We start from the raw sequence: 21,931 nt of genomic DNA, 5'->3' as shown, positions 1-21,931 counted from the left end.
TTAAGATTATTTTATAAAAAACTTATTTGAATAAAAACTGATTTTGGTTATGCATGTAATCAACAAAGTTTAATGACATACATTAATGTATAAAGCAGTTTTATATAATGACAGTCCATCATTATTTGACTTATAGGGTGATTATCATAAAAGTTTAACAAGCTTTTAAAAGTTTTCTTAAATTTTAAGTTAAAGTTTTCTATTTATGTTTTTTAAAAGTTTAAAAATTAAATACAATTAATTAATATTGAGGAGATGAAAATCTTGCACTTAATATAAGATATAAAGTTTATAGTATAATCAAGTAATTATTTTTAAATGATTTCCAATAGTAGTCCTTATATTTTAATATTTTGATTTTGATTTTGATTTTGATTTATTAGCTTATAGTTATACTTTTCCATCTTTCTTTCCTACCACTATTCATGCCGAGAGCAAAAATAGCAGATGAATATCATGGCTGCACTCCAATCTCTTTTGTTTTCCAGAGTCTATATATATCCCCTCACTTGACTTTGTTGTGTTAACAATTCCCCTCGTTTCGCAAGTCCAAGGTAACTTCCTTTCTTTTTTTTCGATTGAATTTGTTCAACATGTTAATTATAAAGTTCTGGAGTCGGGTTCCAATTCTAGTTTGTTGTAGACTATTAGCTCTTGAACTGAGGTTGTCTGTTAGTTAATGTTTGACTCTGATGCTTTCTTGTACCTGCACTGCCTTGGTTTAAGGTTCTTTAATGTTGTTTTGATGATCCTGAATTTCTCAGGAGAATGGAAGCTTTTGTGTTTGTGTTTGTGGTCCTTGTGTTGTGTGGTTGTGCTGCTGGTAAGGAGTGCACAAACATTCCTACACAATCACACACGCTAAGGTACCAGCTATTGACATCCAAGAATGGAAGATTGGAGGAAAAGGCCATGTCTCACTTTCATTTGACGCCTACAGATGAATCTGAATGGGCAGATTTGCTGCCGAGGAAATTATTGACAGAACAACATCAACACGATTGGGCGGTTATGTATAAGAATATTAAGAACATGGGTGTGTTCAAGTCACCTGAAGGCTTTCTCAAAGAAGTTCCTCTTCAGGATGTGAGGTTGCATGAGGATTCCATCCATGGTATAGCACAACAGACAAATTTGGAGTATCTTTTGATGTTGGATGTGGACAGCTTGATTTGGAGCTTTAGGAAGACGGCTGGTCTATCCACACCTGGGACTCCTTATGGAGGGTGGGAAGCTCCAGACGTTGAGCTCCGGGGTCATTTTGTTGGTTAGTTTATTTCATTAATCATCTTAGCTCTTATGTTGTTTTTGGCTTGATTGCACTTTTGGTTTACTTATTATCAATCTATCGATATTTCACGAATTTGATCCCACTATTTTAATTGTGCAATTTTGGTCACCTTCCTAATGTGACACTCTGTCACATCAACATTTCCGCTAAATATTAGATGTCAAGTTAACCGATAGACCAAAATTGCTAGAAAACTTTTACACTGCACAAGTATCTTTTCCTTGTAATGGTTTTTCCATTTTTTTATACTTGTAGCTAAGAGAAGATTGAACTATTTGTTTGAATAAAAATTGTAGTGATATTTAGACAATATTTCGTAGTTGATGTTTTGCTATCTGGGCAACAAATGTTTTCAACATTTGTAAAGCTTGTCTTTCTATATGTAATGTTTTTTCTAAAGGATCCCTTGGACTCCATGTATTTACTTGGTTTGAGGATTGTTCATAACTTCTGAAATATCCCTCACACACTAATGATATGTTGACACCCTAATGCACGTTTGGTTCTCCCTGAGTTTTTGGTGATCTTGCATCTAACAAGCACACTACCCCTTCCTGCAACTTTTAGCCTCTGCAATTCACTTTTCAATGTTAATTTATGATTGTTTGTTTTTGACGCTGTGAAGGGCATTACTTGAGTGCATCAGCTCTAATGTGGGCCATCACACAGAATGATACCCTGAAACAGAAAATGTCATACCTCGTTGCTGGTCTGTCTGACTGTCAGAAGAAAATTGGAACTGGATATCTATCTGCCTTTCCATCTGAGTTGTTTGATCGATTTGAAGCTATTCAAGAAGTTTGGGCTCCATACTATACCATTCACAAGGTACAATCAAAAGTGGATTTTGATAATACAAGTGCTTTTGACCTTAATATTGTGGGATTTCAACTAATTAGTTATGACAGATCTTGGCCGGCCTCTTGGACCAACATACTTTTGCTGGAAACCCTCAAGCTCTAAAAATGGTAACATGGATGGTTGATTACTTCTACAACAGAGTCCAGACTGTAATAACAAAGTACACTTTAAATAGGCACTATGAATCACTGAATGAGGAAACTGGAGGAATGAATGACGTCCTTTATAAGTTATACATCATAACGGTAAGTAAACTGGTTTGTGTAATTTCTTTAACTCTATTGTTGCTCTGTTTGTTTGCATTATGTTCTTCAATTGTGGACTTTTGATTTAAGCTTAAGCTTTAACAGAAATGGATTACAATCCATAGTTGAGATATTATTTTATAAGCATTGGCTTACCTGTTATAGTTTTCATGATTATATCACAAAGGTACCCGTTAAATTCAATTTTGAAGTAAAGTTGTCTTGTTATTCTATGCAGGGAGATTCTAAGCATCTATTGTTGGCTCACCTTTTTGATAAGCCATGCTTTTTAGGGTTGCTTGCAGTGCAGGTAATGATAACTGTAATCTATATGACAAGATTGCTGTTTAGTCCTTATAGTATTATATAGTTGTGTCTGTAAGTTTCTAGACTAGAGGTTGCAGTTGTCTTTCAAATTATTTTTAACATTGTACTGTAGTTATAACTAATGTTAGTTTTCAGATCTGTAAGTACATTTGTAAAAGTGCATACAATATATAACAGAAAGTTTCCATGTAAAATTTAAATGTTGCCTTCTTTCAATTTTAATTTAGTGAAATGCTAAAGGTGTTGCCTTATGACTTGGAGGTCACGAGTTCAAATCCTATAAACAGCCTCTCAACTTGTGGGATTAAGTTAAGCCTGCCTAATATGTCTTATCCAAAAAAAAAAAACTGCCTAATCTATCTTCCCTAGACTCCCAGTAGGTGAGACTCGTCTATTGAGTCCCCTTTCTATTTCAAGTTTAATTTTTATAAGTAGCAGATCATGTAAATAGGAAAATATAGACAATAAATTTTCCTCTTTTCATGCACCAAGAAAAATAGTTTAGTCTGCTTGAATGTTATTAATGTTGTGCTGACCTCCAAATAAAACAATTAGATATTTAAATGTTGAACTTATGCCTTTTTAATCTAGTCAAAAAATTGTATCTAATTTTAAGTCAAGGCCAAAGAGTTAATATTAAAATTCTCTTTTCTCATGTAGGCTAATGACATAGCTGATTTTCATGCTAATACACATATCCCAGTTGTTGTTGGATCTCAAATGCGGTATGAAATCACAGGCGATCCACTTTATCAGGTGATTTGCTTCACTCACATTATATATTACTGATATATATTTCATTGAGTTTAAATGGAGTTTTATTTATTTGTTATTTATTGGCATAATAATATTATTTATTTAGTTTTGAATTTGTCATATGTAACTTAAGTTTACATATGTTTTGAACAATCTAGTATATTACTTATTTAGTTTTTGAATTTGTCTTATGTGATTTAAGTTTATGTATGTTTTCAACAATATAAGTAGTCAGTGGCATGCAGAATCAACCTATTCACTAGGTAATATAACTTGAAGACAATAGTCATTCAAACAACTCTATCTATATGTATGATTGTATGGGCATTCAGTCTTTCATAGTTTGGAGAGTATATTTACACTATGAATGATAGAAACAAAATACATAAATTGGTATTGTCCTCCATATCACATTTTTAATTTAGTAACTATATGGTTCATAAAAATTTTAATTTCTATTTGCAATGTTTTTGTCCTAATTGCTTTTACTTACGGTTTACATTTTAAATTTTTTCCTGTATTGCTGTATTGCATACTTTCGTATATGTGCAGTATATCTCTCATTCAAACTTCAAATTATGTGTCTATTCATAGCATTTGTTTGTTTGTTCCCCTTTATTGTGTATTTTTGGTATCATTGTATAGCCCAGTACAACATAACATTTGTCATGCCTTTCAACTTTCTGACATTTTTTCTTGTTTATTGGTGTTTTAGCAAATTGGGACATTCTTTATGGACCTCGTAAACTCTTCTCACAGTTATGCAACTGGAGGGACATCAGTCAGCGAGTTCTGGTATTAAGATGTCACATATTTAGTTTAAGTTTTTTCATATGCATTTGAAATCATCCATGGAATAATTGTTTGCTACAAGGGCATCAAGTAGAAATGTTCTGTTCTTGTATTAGTTGATAACCAATATAGTCTAGCTTAACTCCTTTTCTTCAATTTTTGCATAGGAGTGATCCAAAGAGAATGGCAGATACCTTAAAAACGACAGAGAATGAAGAATCATGCACAACTTATAATATGTTGAAGGTACAGCCAATCATTCATAATTTTATTAGTTCATCATGAATAATGCTTAAAAATGTGTATAAGAAATTTTTTCATAGTTATTTGAACTGTCAAAAGAGAGAACTTTTTTTCACATGGTAACTCATCACTACATGTTCACAATTTATGTTTGTATGCGTTTGTGAGTATTTCCATTGTCTTAGCACACAAAAATAAAATGATTTCAGGTTTCGCGCCACCTGTTTAAATGGACCAAAGAAGTCTCTTATGCAGACTATTACGAACGTGCCTTGACCAATGGTGTGCTCAGCATTCAAAGAGGAACCGATCCTGGAGTGATGATTTATATGCTTCCACTAGGTCTTGGGGTTTCCAAGGCTAAAACTTACCATAGTTGGGGAACACCATTTGACTCTTTCTGGTGCTGCTATGGAACGGGTGTGCATTTATTTTGTTTAGATACTTTCCAAACTGCAACAAACTGCACAATTTTCTTGGTCAACTCAACTATACTCTTATCGGTCATTTATTCTAAAAAAAATATTTGGTTTATAGGAATTGAATCGTTCTCAAAGCTGGGAGATTCTATCTATTTTGAAGAGGAAGGCAAAGATCCTACACTTTACATCATTCAGTACATATCAAGCTCGTTTAATTGGAAATCTGGCAAAGTTTTGCTCAATCAGACAGTTGATCCAGTTGCTTCATGGGATCCTTACCTACGAGTGGCATTTACGTTTTCTCCATTTGAGGTACCTGTGACATTGTTTTATTGTGGGATTTGGCATTGCATTTAGCAAAATATTCATCTTATATAACTTTTAGAGTAAGCATTCTCATAATCTGGGCAAGATTTAGTCTGTTTTTTGTTCTAAACCCTTCTGCGCTGATGATTATTTTTCAAAATATTAGGTCCTTTTCATAATTCTTTTAGTTTGTTGTTGAAATTAGTTTGGATTAATATATATCATGGTCATCTGAGATGTGAAAAAGAAACTGTAGTTTCTAGGAATAGTCTAGTAATAGTACTTTCACTCCTCACCTCCCTTATTTTGGTGATGAAAAGTTTGCTGCTATAACTAACATAGTGCTTCAATTGATGCTTGCTTTTGTTTGAATTTTAGTCGATATCACCATTTTGACCTCCTCCCTTTTATAAATTTGAATATTGCACAATGTATAGAGGTTTAGAACTACTTCATCAAGGTGGTTTTATTAGTTGAAGATGAGTTCATTATACGATAACTGATCTAGTCAAGCCTGTATGCTCACCAGCCTTCTGAATCTGATTTAGATGGTAAAGAGGGTAAGAATGTTGGTTGAACAAATAGGGGAAGAAGGTACAGACTGCCTGCAAAGGCACTCAAACGTCGATATGTGAACCAGCAGGTTAACATTATATGGAAAGAGAGTCTATTTGGTGGTGTGGTGGGTGTCTTATTCCTATATATAGGGCTTGGATGCAGGTGAGTTACAGTCCCGACATCCAAGCACAGCCATGATGTAATTCTAGCATTGAGTGAGTCCAGTGACCATTGAGTGTTCTGGCACCCCTCACATGGGAGGTGTGAACCAGAGGTTTAGATTCTCTGCTTTTAGGCAATAGAATGATGTTGGCTTCTAGTGGTGTATTGGACTTCAGATTGGAGCACCCAGCCTCAAACAGAAGTGGGTGGCTAAGACCATTCTAAGCTTGTCACATTGGGCCTATTTGCAGCAAAGCAGGAACAATAACAAAATTGAATATCTAAATTATGACAATTTAGTGACTTAGATTTATTTTAAATTTTTCAATTGCTAAGGATAGTGTACAATATCTTCTAATGAAACACAATGGATTAGTGCGACTTACAATGCCATTTTTTAAACTTCATTTGAGAAGAAACCAACAGGATATGAAATGAAAGATCCTTCACATTTTTCTCCTCCAATCTAAGTTTCTAAATCTTTACTTCTGCAGAATACTTTGACTACAAACTCTACATTGAACTTTCGACTCCCAACTTGGACTCATCTGGATGGTGCCAAGGGGATATTAAATGCTGAAACTTTATCTCTACCAAGTCCAGGTGTGAATCTCTCTTTACTTCCTTTTTTATTATAAAAAAGCAGAGATTCCACCATATATCTGATTTTACACCATACACACCAGTTGCTAGAATGCTTAATCACCAACATATAAGTTCTTTAGCAGCAAATACACACTAGTAAACTATATATATTGTGTATTTCTTAACAGAAAATGACAATCGGAACATTGAAATAATGTTTTATATTTTGGCCTGTAGGAAATTATTTATCAATCACAAGACAATGGAGTGGTAGTGACAAGCTGACCCTTCAGCTGCCCCTTACCGTAAGGACAGAGGCCATAAAAGGTAGCTACACAAAATAACCCAAGCTTGTTGATTACTATTATTTTTTTGTCAGCATATATTTATGTTCAAGCAATAAAGTATTGATAGTGGTTTTGAATGATATCCAGATGACAGGCCAGAATATGCCTCTGTTCAAGCAATTCTTTATGGTCCTTATCTTCTTGCGGGTCATACAACTGGTGTTGATTGGGATCTTAAAGCTGGGGCTAACAATTCAGACTGGATTACTCCTATTCCTGCCAGTTACAATAGTCAACTAGTTTCTTTTTCTCAAGACTTTGAAAATTCAACTTTTATTTTGGCAAATTCAAATCAATCACTTGCAATGCAAAAATTGCCTCTATCTGGCACTGATTTGGCTCTTCAGGCAACCTTTAGGCTTGTTGTCCTAAATGAATCTTCCTCAAAGTTTTCAACATTGGCAGATGCTAATGGTAAATCAGTGATGTTAGAACCATTTGATTTTCCTGGAATGAATGTGGTTAACCAAGGAGCAGACAAACCTCTTCTCATCATAGATTCATCCCATGGCGGGACATCTTCTGTTTTTCTTGTAGTTCCGGGACTGGATGGACGAAATGAAACCATATCTTTAGAATCCCAGAGCTACAATGGCTGTTATGTGTATAGTGGTATGAGCTCTATTGCAGGAGTGAAGCTCAGTTGCAAATCTGGTTCTGATGCTAGTTTTAACCAAGCAACAAGCTTTGTTGCTCAAAAAGGATTGAGCCAATACAATCCTATCAGTTTTGTGGCTAAAGGGGCAAACAGGAATTTTCTTTTGGAGCCACTATTCTCATTCAGAGATGAGCATTATACTGTTTATTTCAACATTCAAGGTTGATACAAGTTTTTCTTTTCCCTTTGAAATAAACAGTACAATAAGTTTTGTATATAAAGGTTCAAGCTTATTCAATTACAGAAAGATAATTGATGAATATCTTCCTGTGTTATTAAATGATGAGACAACACATTCTCTAATACACTCTTTTGATAAATGAATTATAGTCAGTGGTAATCAAAATTAGTCAATTGGAAGTTAGCTGCAGTAACTTGACGGAGAGGGAAGTGGTTATGATGTATCACACTACTCAACGTAGTTGTTTTCGTTAATTATACCAAATTTTAGTAACCATAATATTAATATGGTGTGAGCTCTGTTGATTACACGCGAGTCATTAAAATAAGTAGCATAAACAAAGTTATTTATAATCAAATTTAAGTTTTTTCATTAAAAAAAATAAATTAGGGGCAATTAATTAATGGAACCTCGACAAGTGTATGGGTTGTTACGGTTAAGCCTAAATATTATACTCAAAGTCAAACATGATTCAGAATAATTCTAATAAATGAAATAAAACATAAATTTAATTACTCATTTGATTTCTCTAGTTATATAAAAAAAAAAAAAGCATTACTTTTAGTCTCTAATTTAAAACATTTCATTTTGTTCTAGTTGCATTATATTACTTTTTTATCTTCATTGTCAAAAGCTACTTAATGCCACTTGAAATAAATATAGATTACATGAGTCATGTCATGTTCAAATGGCCTTAATGGATATTTGATAACGAGAACTAAAAAGATAAAAAAAATATTATAAATATAAAAACTATAGTCAGATATTTTAAACTACAAGGATTAAAAAGTAAAACTTTTTAAAATTATAGGGATTAAAGTAAAAGGTAATTATTTTATCCTCTAATAACATTAAAAAAAAATACACGTACACTTATTTCTCAATTCTTATAAAGAGGAAGAGGAAGTCACAATCTTACTTGCCAGGTCTACCATCTACGGTTTCTTTCTGTCACTGTTTCCTGATGCTACTCTGAGCAATAGCATGAATGGCCATACTATAAATTTAAAATAAATAAAAAATCAGTTTAGTTTTAGGCTGACCGTTCCTGCATTTTGGTCACGGGATGATGCAGTGTAAAATACAAAAACTCCACTAACACACGGAACAACACAACAGTACATTCAACAATTTGAGGACATTCATTCCCATACAGATAACCAGTTTTGCAACTTCCATGCACGTGTTTTCGTTTTTATTCACTTTTCATCCCCGAGTCATTGTTAATGCGTTGCCATTGGTGCCTTCTCTTTCTTTGTCCCTCATTGCAAGCTAAGACAACATGTTCTTTTAGTGGCAACTGGAAATATTGTGTCCAAATACAAACCTTACATTTCACAGGAGTTCAAGTCTGACTTTGTTGGATGCAGCTGCACTGCACTGCACCCCATCCTGCTTTCTTTTTTATATATATGTTCCCCCTCACATGTTTATGTTGTCTCAGCTAGTCCCCTTCGAGTTCTCAGTTTCTCTTCATATGTCTAGGAAGTGAAATCCGCAATCATTTTGCTGGTTAGTTTATTTCATTGATTAAGTGTTGCTGTTTGAGGCGGAGCTGGAAAAATAACAAAATTCAATATCTTTTTTTTTGTTTCCCACATTTTTAGAGACACGATCAGACATTAAATGTTGACACCTCTTCCAACGGGAATTCAAACCTTGATTGGTCAAGTTGTCAGAGACTTGGATATCAAAACTAGCTTAGTGACTTGGATTTATTTTACTTTTTTAATTGCTAAACGAATCAGCTAAAGGATAATTGACAAGGTACCATATAGGGAGCTGGAACAATAACAAAATTGAATATCTAAACTAGCTTATGACAATTTAGTGTCTTGGATTTTTTTAAAAAATTTAATTGCTAAACAGATCAGCTAAAGGGTGATGGGCAAGGACAGCAAGGTACAATAATTTCTAAGGTACTGTGATGAATTTGTGATTTACAATGCCATTTTTAACACCTTATTTGAGAAGAAACCAACTGGATATGAAATGTAAGATCCTTTGCTTTTTTTCTTCTACAATCTAAGTTTCGAAATCTTACTTCTGCAGTGTACTTTATCTCTGACAACTCTAAATGTGAATCTCTCTTTACATGCATAAACTAGTTGCTATAATGCTAGATCACCAAAAAATAAATAAGATTTTTTGCAGCAAATATTTGTGTTTTCTTTTTTTGTGAGAAAAAAGATTAACACTTGAAACATTGAAGTAATATTTTATTTTGTGGACCTCTAGGAAATATTTTTATCTATCACACGACAATGGAGTACTAGTGACAAGCTGACCCTTCAGCTGCCAATTAATGTAAGAACATTGGCCATGAAAGGTAGCTTCACAAGATAATCCATATATTGAGTACACGAGTATTCTTCTGCTAAAGCATATATTTCTAGCAAAAGAAATTTGGTTATATGTTTTTTACTAAATCCAGATGACAGGCCTGAATATGCATCTATTCAAGCAATTCTTTATGGTCCTTATCTTCTTGTTGGCCATACCATTGGTGGTGATTGAGACCTCAAAGCTCGGGCTAAACATGCAGATTGGATTACCAGTTACGATAGTCAACAAGTTTTTGTTTTCCAACAGTTTGAAAAATCAACTTTTGTTTTGGCAAATTTAAACCAAATCACTAGCAATGCTAAAATTTCCTAAATCTGGCACCGATTTGGCTCTTCAGGCAACCTTTAGGCTTGTGAGCTTGTCCTAAAAGAATCTTCCTCAAAATTTTCAACATTGGCAGAAGCTAATGCTAGATCAGTGATGTTAGAACCATTTGATCTGGAATGGATGTGATTCACCAAGAAGCAGACAGACCTCTTCTCATTGTAGATTCTTCCCATGGTGGGCCGTCTGTTTTTCTTGTGGAACCATATCTTTAGAATCTCAAAGCAAAAACAGCTGTTATGTGTATGGTGGCATGAGCTTTAATGCAGGAGTCCAGCTCAGTTGCAAATCTGATTCTAGTTTACTAGCTTATACATTTAACTTAAATAAACCCTTCCGAAAAATTTTGGACGAACCCTCATCTTAAATTTCTAGAGCCTTCATTCAAATTCTAAGAAATTTTAATACCAGATCTTCCTACTTTCTAGTGAAGGACTCAGAGCAATTAGCCAGAAGATTTTCATTTTATGCAACTGCAGTATCAACATCCGTTTCCATTTCATAATGCAAGACAAGTTCAGAGTCACTTTCCTCCTCACAAATCTCATCATCATCAGCTTCTGGCACATAGCCAGCCCACTTCATCTGTTCTGTGAGAAATTTCAGAACAAAATGGATGTCCTTCTTACGAGGGTGCCTTTTATCTTTCACCATGAAAACATGCACATGACTCTGAATTTTCATCCAGCTGCAACCAGGTTGCTTAATTACTCCCCTTTGCCTCATCTGTTTCCGGACTCTCACCACATCTTTCCATCTACCAAGCTCAGCATACATATTTGAAAGAAGAACATAAAGTCCAGAGTTCAAGGGATCAATCTCCGTGAGCTTTTCTGCCACATACTTCCCTAATTCAATGTTTCCATGAACCTTACAAGCAGCAAGTAAAGATCCCCAGACAACAGTATCCGGCTGCATTGGCATTGTTTGTATCAAATCGTTTGCTTCATCAAGGCAACTGGCCCGACCCAGTAAATCAGCCATGCATGTAAAATGGTCCTTCATTGGTGCTAAACCAAGCTTGGTCCTCATTGAGTGGAAGTAATGACGTCCTTTTTCAACAAGCCCCGCATGACTACATGCAGATAGAACTCCTATCATAGTAACATGATCTGGCTTTTCTCCTGATACCAGTATTTTCCTGAAAATTTCAAGGGCATCTGTGCCATAACCATTCTGTGCATACCCCACTATCATGGCATTCCATGAGACAACATCCCTTTCTACCATGTGCTCAAAAACCAGGCATCCTTCTTCAACCATTCCACATTTCATGTACATGTCAATGAGAGAATTCCCCACAAAAATATCAGATTCTTCTCCAGACTGGAACCAAAATCCATGCTTCAAAATGTGAGTGTGAGCCTGTCTACCTAGCTTCAGATCGGTGAGATTTGCACATGCATTAAGTAGATTCCCAAAGGTGTAATGGGTTGGCCAGATAGATTCCCTCTTTAGGAGGAGGAAAAGTCTAACTGCCTCTTCATTCTCTCCATTCTGTGTGTAACCTGCAATAAGCACATTCCAGCACACCACATTCTTCTCCATCATGTTTGAAAACATCAACCTCGCTGCTTTCACACTGGCTGCCCTGGCATATCCACAAATCACAGAGGTTCAGACACCACATTCCTGAGTGGCATCCTATCAAAAACCAATCGAGCTTCATTAAGTCTTCTGCATTTTGCACTCATATCAACCAATGCATTGCCTAACACAAGGTCATTCCGGAACTTATCCCATTTCATAACACAGGCACGAATTTGCAAACCTTCCCTAATTGCTGACAGGCTCGCACAAGCACTGACCACACTGGCCAGAGTAATCTCATCAGGCTCATCCACATTATCCATCATCATAACAAAAACCTCCAGAGTTTTCCCCGCAGGACCATTTTGCTCATAGCACGTAATCAAACTGTTCCAAGAAACTATATTCCTCACAACCATGCTATCAAAAGCCCTTTGAGCACAAGCTACCACCCCACACTTGGAGTACATATCAACAAGAGCAGAACCCATGCCTTATCTAACAAGTAACGAACTTCGATATCAAAGCATGGATTTGAACCCCCGTATTCAAATCTGACAACCCTGCACAAGCACTAAGAGCACTCCCAAACGAATACTATGCATGTCAACAAAGAACTTCAAAGCCTCCTCAAAGCGATCATGTTGCGCAAAACCCGACACCATGGCATTCCACGAGCATTGGTCGGGATCAGGCATTGACTTAAAAACGTTGAAAGCCTCGTCATGCTTACCAAGCTTTGTCAAAACGCTTAAAATCGCGTTGTAACTGAAAGTGTTCCTCTGCGGCATACGATCAAACACCTTGCGTGCGTCCTCAAAATAACCGCATTTCCTATAAGCATCAACGAGCCTGTTCTGAATAAAGATTTCATATGAAAACTGTGTCTTACTGATTCGAGCATGAATGCGACGCGCATCAATTTCAGACTTTGACCTAACGCAAGAGTCCAATAACTTGGCGAAGGGTGAAGAATCGAGGAAACAAAGGTCACCCACCACTTTTTGAACGAACCCATTTCTACCCATTCCATAACCTTACACTAACGCATGTAGATTGGATGAGGCTTGTAATGTTTTTTTGAACAATGTTTCTTGGACTGCTTCGATCACGGGTTTTTTTTGGGAGAAATGGGCTTTAATTGGTGGTTAAAATTTATGAAATCGCGAAATCCATTAAATTAAAAGCAATTTTGATATCTATTTAGATGTTACAATGGTTTTTTAAAATATTCGTACATATTTACCCTAAGAACAATGGTTTTTTTCTTCTTTATGGACCCTAAGAACAATGGTTAAGAAAATAATAAACCAAATAAAGTTATTAGAAAGCACACTAAATATGTATTATAATATTAGATGTTACACTTGTCAATAAATTTTTAACTATTGTTCTAATGATAATAGTTAACAAAATTGAATTAAGAGTGTGACTATAATTTAGTAAAAGCTTTTCAAGTGTAGTATAATATAGATATAGCTGGGAATAAATAAAGAGTTCAAAGCTTTTAAGTGTGTACAAGGATCTAAGTAGAAAATTGAATGACCATAAGATTGGTTGCACTACATATAACTTTAAGTGCATGCAAGTTCCTTTCAAAAAAAGTGTATACAAGTTAAATGTCAAGGCAATGTAATTTATCTTAAAATTTTGCTTGCACTTTATATAACTTGATTAACAAAATTAAAAGAGTACCTCATAATCTATAAGTAACTTTTCAATCAACGATGGATAAATCTTTGTTTTCATACTTTACCCATTTGTTGGTTCTACAATAACTAAAGTTTATTTATATTACATTTTTATAGCATTACTTTTTCTCTTTTTGTCTATATCACATCAATCATTTATATTATAATATGTATTATAATTTTTAAAGAGAGAAAAAAAGAGGGTTAAGTAGTATCAGATGTCAAACTAAATTACACAATATTTCTAGTAATTATTTACCACAATTTTTATTTACTCAATTGTTAAATAATATGATATTATCATGATCTCATGTACATAAAATTGTACATGATTTAAAAATTCGTACATATGTTTATTTATTTATATTTTAAATAACATATTATATATTAAAATAAAATGAAACAATAATATATATATATATATATATCAATTTTATCATTTTGAATTTTTTATACTCATGTTTAAAAAAACACACTTCAGAATCAAATATTGTCCCAAAATTAATGTTTAAAAAACATTTTTCATTGCTAATTAAGTTGAACTACACATTTTGTTAATTTGACGACAAACAAAGTTGAATGGCACGTTTATCTTGAGTTAACACTTAACCGATAGCCTAAAGAGTTAAGTTCAGAGTTTCTTGTGGGAGCTGTGCTTCTACTCTTAGTAAATATTTGTATTATAATTTAAAATTTATAAATATATAAAATTTATATTAATTCTATTTTATAAAATAAAATATTTATTATAAAATCTGTTACATAAAATTAGATTTTTTATTTTTTTTAAAATTTTATTTCAATGAGTCAATAATTTGTTACGTTCATTTTGATACTTGTAAATTGGTTTTCAACGATCATATTTGATTTTCAACAGTCATATTTTGTTGTTGCAGGTGAAGGTTTATGTCTATAAATATATTTTTTTTCTTCTCTCTAGAAAATACACAAGCAGAGAGTAATAGTCTGGTTTCTTTCTCCATAAAATTTTCTCTTCCTTTTCTTATAAAAAAAACTTTTTTTTGAGAGCCAGAGTATTGGTGTTCAGAAGGTTGGGACGTCTTTTCTCTAAGGATAGTGTTTGCGCTTCAACCCAGGCTAATTATTTCTTTCCCTAATTTATATTTTCTTTGTGCCTATTGTATGATATAGTACATTGTTGATTCATGTGGTGTCAATTAGAGTTATTTTATTACTGTTATTTTGTTATTTAATTCAAGACTTTGCATTTTTCTTCTTATTTATTTCTTTTATTTTATTTTATTTTAATTTTTTCTAATAGTCTTAGAGAGAAAAATTTTATACTTTCTTCTTGCATAATCTTTTCTGCAGTAGCATCCTATTTTATCAAAATGTATGTAATAGATAATTGAGTCCTTATGCTCCATAAAAAATGCTTTTTTATATTATTTCATTTCTTTAAATTTTAAATTAGTGCGAAATTATTGAAAAATATTTTCTTATAATTTGAAATTTAAAATTAAAATATATTTTCTTTACTAATGATAGTTTTAAAGATAAAACGCTTTTAGAATTAGTTTATGAGAAAAAACTAAAAGCATCCCACTAATTTCATTTCTATATGTTAGGAAACTGTGTTTTACTTGGTCAATTTCCTTTGTGAATGTTACAAATATTTAATATTAGGAAGTTTGTTTGATTTTTATTTTTTGTTTCTTAACATTATTGTTGTAAATATTTTGTTGTTAGACGTTAGTGACTAGTTGCCTCTATATATGTAGTTTCTTGCTAAAATAATAATAATAATAATAAACATGTGAAAATATAACACACAAAGCAATAAAATGAATACTTGGGTGAAACTTTATATTTTGTATGTCATTTTCTTGATATGGTATCTTATAATTTTTTTTTAAAAAAAAATCTTTATGAGCTATGGAGAAAAAGAGAACCAAATCTGAAGTATCTTAAAGTGTAGAAATGTCTAGTAATAAGAAAAGGAAAATTGACAAAAAAAAATGTTAATTGTATTTTTGTTGGATATTCTTTACATAATACTACTTATAGATTCTTAGTTGTTAATTCAGAAGTGTCTGAAATTTTTAATGACACTATTATGACATCTTTTGTTTGAAAATGTTTTTCCTTGAAAAATAAATTGTTAAATCTTTATATGGTTTGAAACAAGCTCCAAAGCAATGACACAAAAAGTTTGATCAAGTTATTCTTTCGTATGATTTTTAAATTAATGATAGTGATAAATGTGTGTATGTGAAACAATTTGATGATAATGGATGTGTCATTTTATGTTTGTATTTGGATGATATATTGATATTTGGTAGTAATATGCATTTCATAAATGATGTGAAGTTTTTCTTGTCTAAAAATTTTGATATGAAAGACTTTGGTCGTGTATATGTGATTTTGAGTATTAACCTTATAAAGAAAAATTATGGCATGATTTTTACTTAATCTTATTATGTTGAAAAGCTATTGAAGAAGTTTAATTATTTTGATGTGAAACATGTTTCTGCTCCTTATGACTCATCCATTAAGTTAAAGAAAAATTTGAGTAAACTAATTTTTTCATATAAATATTCTCAAATTAATGGTTTTTGTAGCATTTGACAAACTATTATTTCACATGAAAGCAAAAATTATTACTTTAGATATTGCTACTAGTGAGGCCGAATCTCTTAAAAATTTATTATGCGATTTGTCATTGTTGAATAAGCCTATATTGTGATAGTCAAGTTGTTATATCTAAAGTTACTAGCAAAAATTTTAATGAAAAAAGAAGAACTTAAGAGTGAGACATAAGTCTATCAAAAATTTGATTTCTCATGGTGTCATTTCTCTTGACTTTGTCAGGTCAGAAAACAATATTGCGAATTCCCTTACAAAAGGGTTGACGCGTCAACAAGTACTTGAGTCGTCAAGGGGAATGAGACTAAAGCCCATTATTTAGTTACAACAATGGACACTCGTCTCTGTGTGATTGTTGATTCTATGAATGGAGTTCGATGGGTAACAACGAAATTGTTTGTTGATTAAAGTACACCAAAATAAAATTTGTCGGAGTTGTTCCGTTTCTCATTCCTATGATGAGTTATATTATAAATTGTGATAATACTAAGGTTGAGGAATTTATATATGTGTATTTTTGGTATAAAAAAATACCTTTTAATGAATCCGATGACAATTATTGTAGGGATGGGTCACAAACCACTCTTTGAGGATTCACCTAGTGAGTGTGATGGTGGGGTCGTCACTGTGAGATATGGGTTAATCTCTAAGTGACACTCACGAAACAAGATACATGCGTAAGGTTGTGTAACGTGCTACCACTGATTAAAACCTAATTGAACGTCAATATTATAGGGGTTGTGTACTAAAGTCCGGTTAAAGAATATGTAGTTCAAGACAATTGAGTCACTACATTTTTCTCAGGTGGAAGTTCATAAACATTAGGTATAAGGCTCAAACCCGGAAGATTTCTTATACCAAAATACAATATTACATGTTCTTTCTTGTACGTTGCTATACAAATTATCTTTTAAAAAATATATTTTAAAATTTTAAATTATATGGGGAAATGTTAGTAAATATTTGTGTTATAATTTAAAATTTATAAATATATATATAACTTATATTAATTCTATTTTATAAAATAAAATATTTATTTTAGAATTTGTTACATAAAATTAGATTTTCTATCTTTTTAAGATTTTGTTTTAATAAGTCAAAAATTTGTTACATTTGTTTTGATACCTGTAAATTGATTTTCAACGGTCATATTTGGTTTGTTGTTGAATAAGGAGGTCTATGCCTATAAATATATCTTTTTTCTCCTCTCTAGAAAATCTCAAAAGATAGTGTTTGCACGCTTTAATCCACGCTGATTATTTCTTTCCCTAATTTATTTTTTCCTTATGCTTATTATATAGTGCATTGTTGATTCATGTGGTGTCAATTAGAATTATTTTGTTATTGTTATTTAATTCAAGGCTTTACATTTTTCTTCTTATTTATTTCTTTCATTTTATCTTATTTTAATTTTTTCTAACATCTACTTCACATCAGAAATTGGAGAGATGACATTCTCCAACACTAACTAAAGAGTTTATTTATCTTTACAAATTAATTATACAATTAATATACATCCTTCATGTATAAAAGAAATTTGCAAATAATAACTAGACTTAGAGTTTGACTAAGATCGAGTGTTAAAAAAATTTAGTAAATAATCTACACACTATAAAAGCTAGGGTTTTTCTTTTTATCAAAGTAAGAAATACGGTTAATTTATATATTTTTGTTAAGTCAAACCCGTGTCACATTTTGTGATGGTTTCGAAGGTTGGCCAATGATTTTAACATTAATTTTTTTAAAACACATATACAATAACTAATATTTCTCTTTATTTTTATTTTCTTATTATGTCATATCACTTTTTTCTTTTTTTCTCTCTAGGTGTATAATAGGGTTTGGGTGTCTTGAAAAGAAAAATGCAAGACTGAGAAATGTGTATAATAACATCATTCTTTAGTGCTCCTATTCAAAGTTCCTAAGTGAAGATTAAAATTCAAACTCGGGCAGTAGCAAAATAATAAAAAAATATTTGATTAACATTCAAAAATTTATTTAACACTTAGTGGAAGAAAAAAATATAAGTATGATTCATTATGTGATAAGAAAAAAATAAAAAATATAAGTGTGGTGTTTAAAATTAAATAATATTTGCGTATTATTACTTAAAATAACGCAACATAAGCAACTAAAGGAAATTAGCAAAACTCGCCTATGACTTGCTTACTTTTCTTTTTTTGGTGAGGGACTTGCTTCTAATGATACACCAGATGGGTCTTTTTCGATTCCTAGCCCATTAATAGCTGGCAATTAAGTGGACTATTTCTTTTAAAAAAATTATTTATAAATTATTAGGTGAAATCCGAACCAATAATGTCTTAGAGTTTTAGTGTGTTTTTTAATTACATTTTACCTCCTATAATTTGGATAGAACGCAATTTTAGTTTCTAACATATCGAGCGTTACTCTACCAAACTCTAATTTGAGCAGGGGATTCCTTCCAGTTATTCACCCCTCACTGCAAACTCTTGGATCACAAAAAGCCATGGAAACGCGAAGAAGCTTACACACGTGAGAAGATCCCTCAATCAAACATTGTAACTCGAATCCCTCATAAAATTCATCTCAAAACAAAAATGCTAGTTACTTGAGCTTTATAGATGGTGCCTAACCAAATAATAGATTTTGAAATTTTTCAGGGATCTAATACGTCCCCTAATTAATTGCATTCTTGCATGCAAACAAGTTGGGTTACTTGGGGACTTTGTATCGATCAATGGCGAACCTAAACCGTAGTGAGATAGAGCAAGCACATGCATGCAGCACATCCTCTCAAAGTCTCATTTAAAAAAACAAAAATATAAGTATTTTTTAAAAAAATAATTATAAGGAAAATGTTTTTATTTTATTCCTTATAATTCTATAAATTTGAACCCATTGATTCTAATTGTTATAATTTGTCCTCACTAACTTAGGTCCTAAGTTCAGTTTTAGGGTGCAGGATGGTCTGTTACCATTATTTTTCATGTGGACCCACATACTACTTTCAATATTTCTTTTATCAGTCTTTTAACATTTTTACGTAGAAATTAACAAATGCAATAAAATTTTCTTGATTCGAAAAAGGAGAGAGAGAGAGAGAGAGAGAGAGTACTCCTCAATTATTTCAAGACAGGATCAACGTACCTATCATTTTCCATAATTTCAATAATCTGCCAAAAAATTCTGAGGCTTTCAGCCCTTGATCATGGTTAGTGGTTACGGGTTATATATGTTAGAAGATTTTATGCAAAAAGTTCATACTAGATCAGCAGATCATGTATCATGTTGATTTCATTCTAGACCTACGGATATTCAATAAATTCATATCGTTATTTAAACTTTAAATTACTATTCCGGTTTTATCGGACCCTTCAGCTTAATTGAATGCAGCAATGCAGCAACAGCTATTACAGTCATCATGTTCTCACCGCTGCTTCACGTGTACTGTCTACCATCCCTTCGTTCTCCCAATTCATTTCGCCAACATGCATTCAAATTCAAAACCAAACATCCATAGTTGACAATTACTAAATGATTAATAACTCTACTATCCAAATCAAAATAATAATAATAGATCATTTTTTAAATTTTGTTGTTCCACTAGTAGTAATAATGAAAGAGGTATGGTGTCAGACATCCTGATTTCAATTTCGAAGCAAGAGCTAGCTAGCTTGGTCAACCTTCAAGCAAACGCGTTTCGTGCATGCACACAGGATAAGGTAATATATATATATATATATGTGTGTGTGTGTGTGTAAAATTTTGGAAATCACATGATATGACCCGCATGCATTACGGTCAGAGAAACGCAACTAAACCGGAAATGAAATCAGAAATTTGTGTTAATAAAGATTGAGGGCTGGTTGAATTCAAATTCATGCACATCTTAACATGACGTGCGTGTGCATGGATGACAGGAAATTAAACCTTCTACTAGTATTTTATTTTACAAATTAAACGAAATAAAGCAGACAAAAATATGAATTAATATGACGAGAAAAACACATTGGTGATTAGAAAAGAGTGAATGAGATCAATCACACTATCAGTCTCAGTTGTTGATATAATCATATAGATCGAATAGCATTAATTAGCAAGCTTTGAGTGGCTTTCCACAAAGGCAATCGTTGTAATCAAACGACGACGCATCGGCATCACTGTAGCTGCTGGGAATTGGGCCGCAGAGGTGGTTGTGGCTAAAGTCCACAAACCCAACGTAGGAAGAGGAAGACATGGATTTGGGTATTGGGCCCTTGAGGTTATTATACGATAAGTCCAGTAACGTGAAATAAGAGCTACCTCCAAACGAGTCAGGTATATTTCCCTCCAAATAATTGTGGCTCAAGTTCAACTCACTGATACCCGAGCCCAAAAGGCTCGCCGGTATACTTCCCGAAAGCCTGTTAGAGTCCAACTTCAACGTCGATAGTACCTTCATTCGGCCCAAAGCTTCAGGGATGGACCCAGATAAACGGTTATTAGAGAGGTCCAGATCCACCAGACGATATATATGACAGAATGAACGCGGGATGGGCCCACTAATATGGTTCCCGCTTAAAAGGACGCGGCTCAGCATTTGAAGCCGGCCCAGGCTTCGTGGGATGGGCCCGAAGATCCGGTTGTTACGGAGGTCAAGATGCATCAAACCGGTCACGTTGGTTAGCGACGGCGGGATTATGCCGGCGATGACGTTATCGGCGGCGCTGAGAAGAGTCAGATGGCGAAGTCTTCCGATGTTGGAGGGGAGAGTGCCGGCGATGCGGTTTCCGGTGAGGTCGATGATGCGGAGGAAGAAGAGGGAGGTGATGCAGCGCGGGATCTCGCCGGAGATTCCCTGCCAATCGGTGATGATGATGCTGGAGAGGTGAGTGAGCTTGCAAATCTCCGGCGAGATGGAACCGGACATGTAGCCAGGACGGAAGGGCTTCTCGAAGGTGGTGTAGACGGGACCGGCGCGGAGGCTGATCTCGGCGACGCGGTGGGTGTTGCGGTCGCAGGAGATGCCGTACCAGTTGTGGCAGCAGTCGGTGCCGGTCCACGTGTTGAATATGCCGTCGTTGGACTCCCGGAGAGCGGATTTGAAGGCCAACAGCGCCGCCAGGTCCGACTGTGGACACGAACTAACCGCGGAGGAAAATGCGAGCAGTAACAGCGCCGTCAACGGCGCCGTGAACCAAACTCTACCCATTGTATTGTAGTATGAAGGTTTTGAGAAGAGGGAAAAAGAAAATTTAGAGATGCGCGATTTGTGCATGCATATGCATGAGCATGAGAGTTAGGGACCGTGGGAATTTATAACTCAACTTGTTAAGTGTTTATTGAAATTTTATGACCATTTTGCCCCTTTCGTATCAACCTTTTATTGTATTTTTTTAATTATTAAAAAATATATATTCGTAGAATGCACATTGGCTAATTAATTTAATAATTGAATAGGGAAATCCTGCACCTGCACTATTTGGCTTAGTCAACTTATTTCTTTGCCTTTCAGAAAATGAAAAATTCAATAATTGAATGGAAATCTTGCACTATTTGGTGTAGTGATCAACTTAATTTGTTTGCTTGGAAAAATAAAATACCATGTTATGCAATGGCTGAGCATGGGAGACAGTCGGGATCTGTTTCATTTAATGTTTCGTATAAAATGTTCTTTAAGTTTTTATTAGTTTGTATGCTTTACGTAAGTAGTACCATGTTATAATTTATTATAAAAA

At 33.6% G+C, this 21,931-nt stretch overlaps 2 protein-coding genes and 1 pseudogene across 2 annotated transcripts; 1 reads left to right on the top strand and 2 right to left on the bottom strand.

Moving 5' to 3' along the window:
- Positions 1–399: 399 nt before the first annotated feature.
- LOC114375921 lies at positions 400–7,873 on the top strand. The gene is made up of 13 exons (XM_028333789.1): positions 400–554; positions 765–1,267; positions 1,917–2,119; positions 2,200–2,397; positions 2,636–2,707; positions 3,385–3,480; positions 4,196–4,275; positions 4,440–4,518; positions 4,725–4,935; positions 5,053–5,249; positions 6,458–6,566; positions 6,786–6,875; positions 6,983–7,873. The coding sequence occupies exons 2-13, from the start codon at positions 769–771 to the stop codon at positions 7,717–7,719; spliced, it is 2,571 nt and encodes an 856-aa protein (XP_028189590.1). The 5' UTR covers positions 400–554; positions 765–768; the 3' UTR covers positions 7,720–7,873.
- Positions 7,874–9,878: 2,005 nt separating this feature from the next.
- Positions 9,879–13,067, bottom strand: LOC114375922 (annotated as a pseudogene).
- A 6,986-nt stretch (positions 13,068–20,053) lies between these two features.
- On the bottom strand, positions 20,054–21,487 carry LOC114375155 (DNA damage-repair/toleration protein DRT100-like). The gene has a single exon (XM_028332905.1). It carries the CDS (start codon positions 21,469–21,471, stop codon positions 20,308–20,310), a length of 1,164 nt encoding a protein of 387 aa, XP_028188706.1. The 5' UTR covers positions 21,472–21,487; the 3' UTR covers positions 20,054–20,307.
- Between the last annotated feature and the right edge of the window lie 444 nt (positions 21,488–21,931).

Source organism: Glycine soja, chromosome 11, assembly GCF_004193775.1.
Source record: "Glycine soja cultivar W05 chromosome 11, ASM419377v2, whole genome shotgun sequence".
NCBI classification, from domain to species: domain Eukaryota; kingdom Viridiplantae; phylum Streptophyta; class Magnoliopsida; order Fabales; family Fabaceae; genus Glycine; species Glycine soja.
This window is presented reverse-complemented; position numbering and strand designations above follow the sequence as displayed.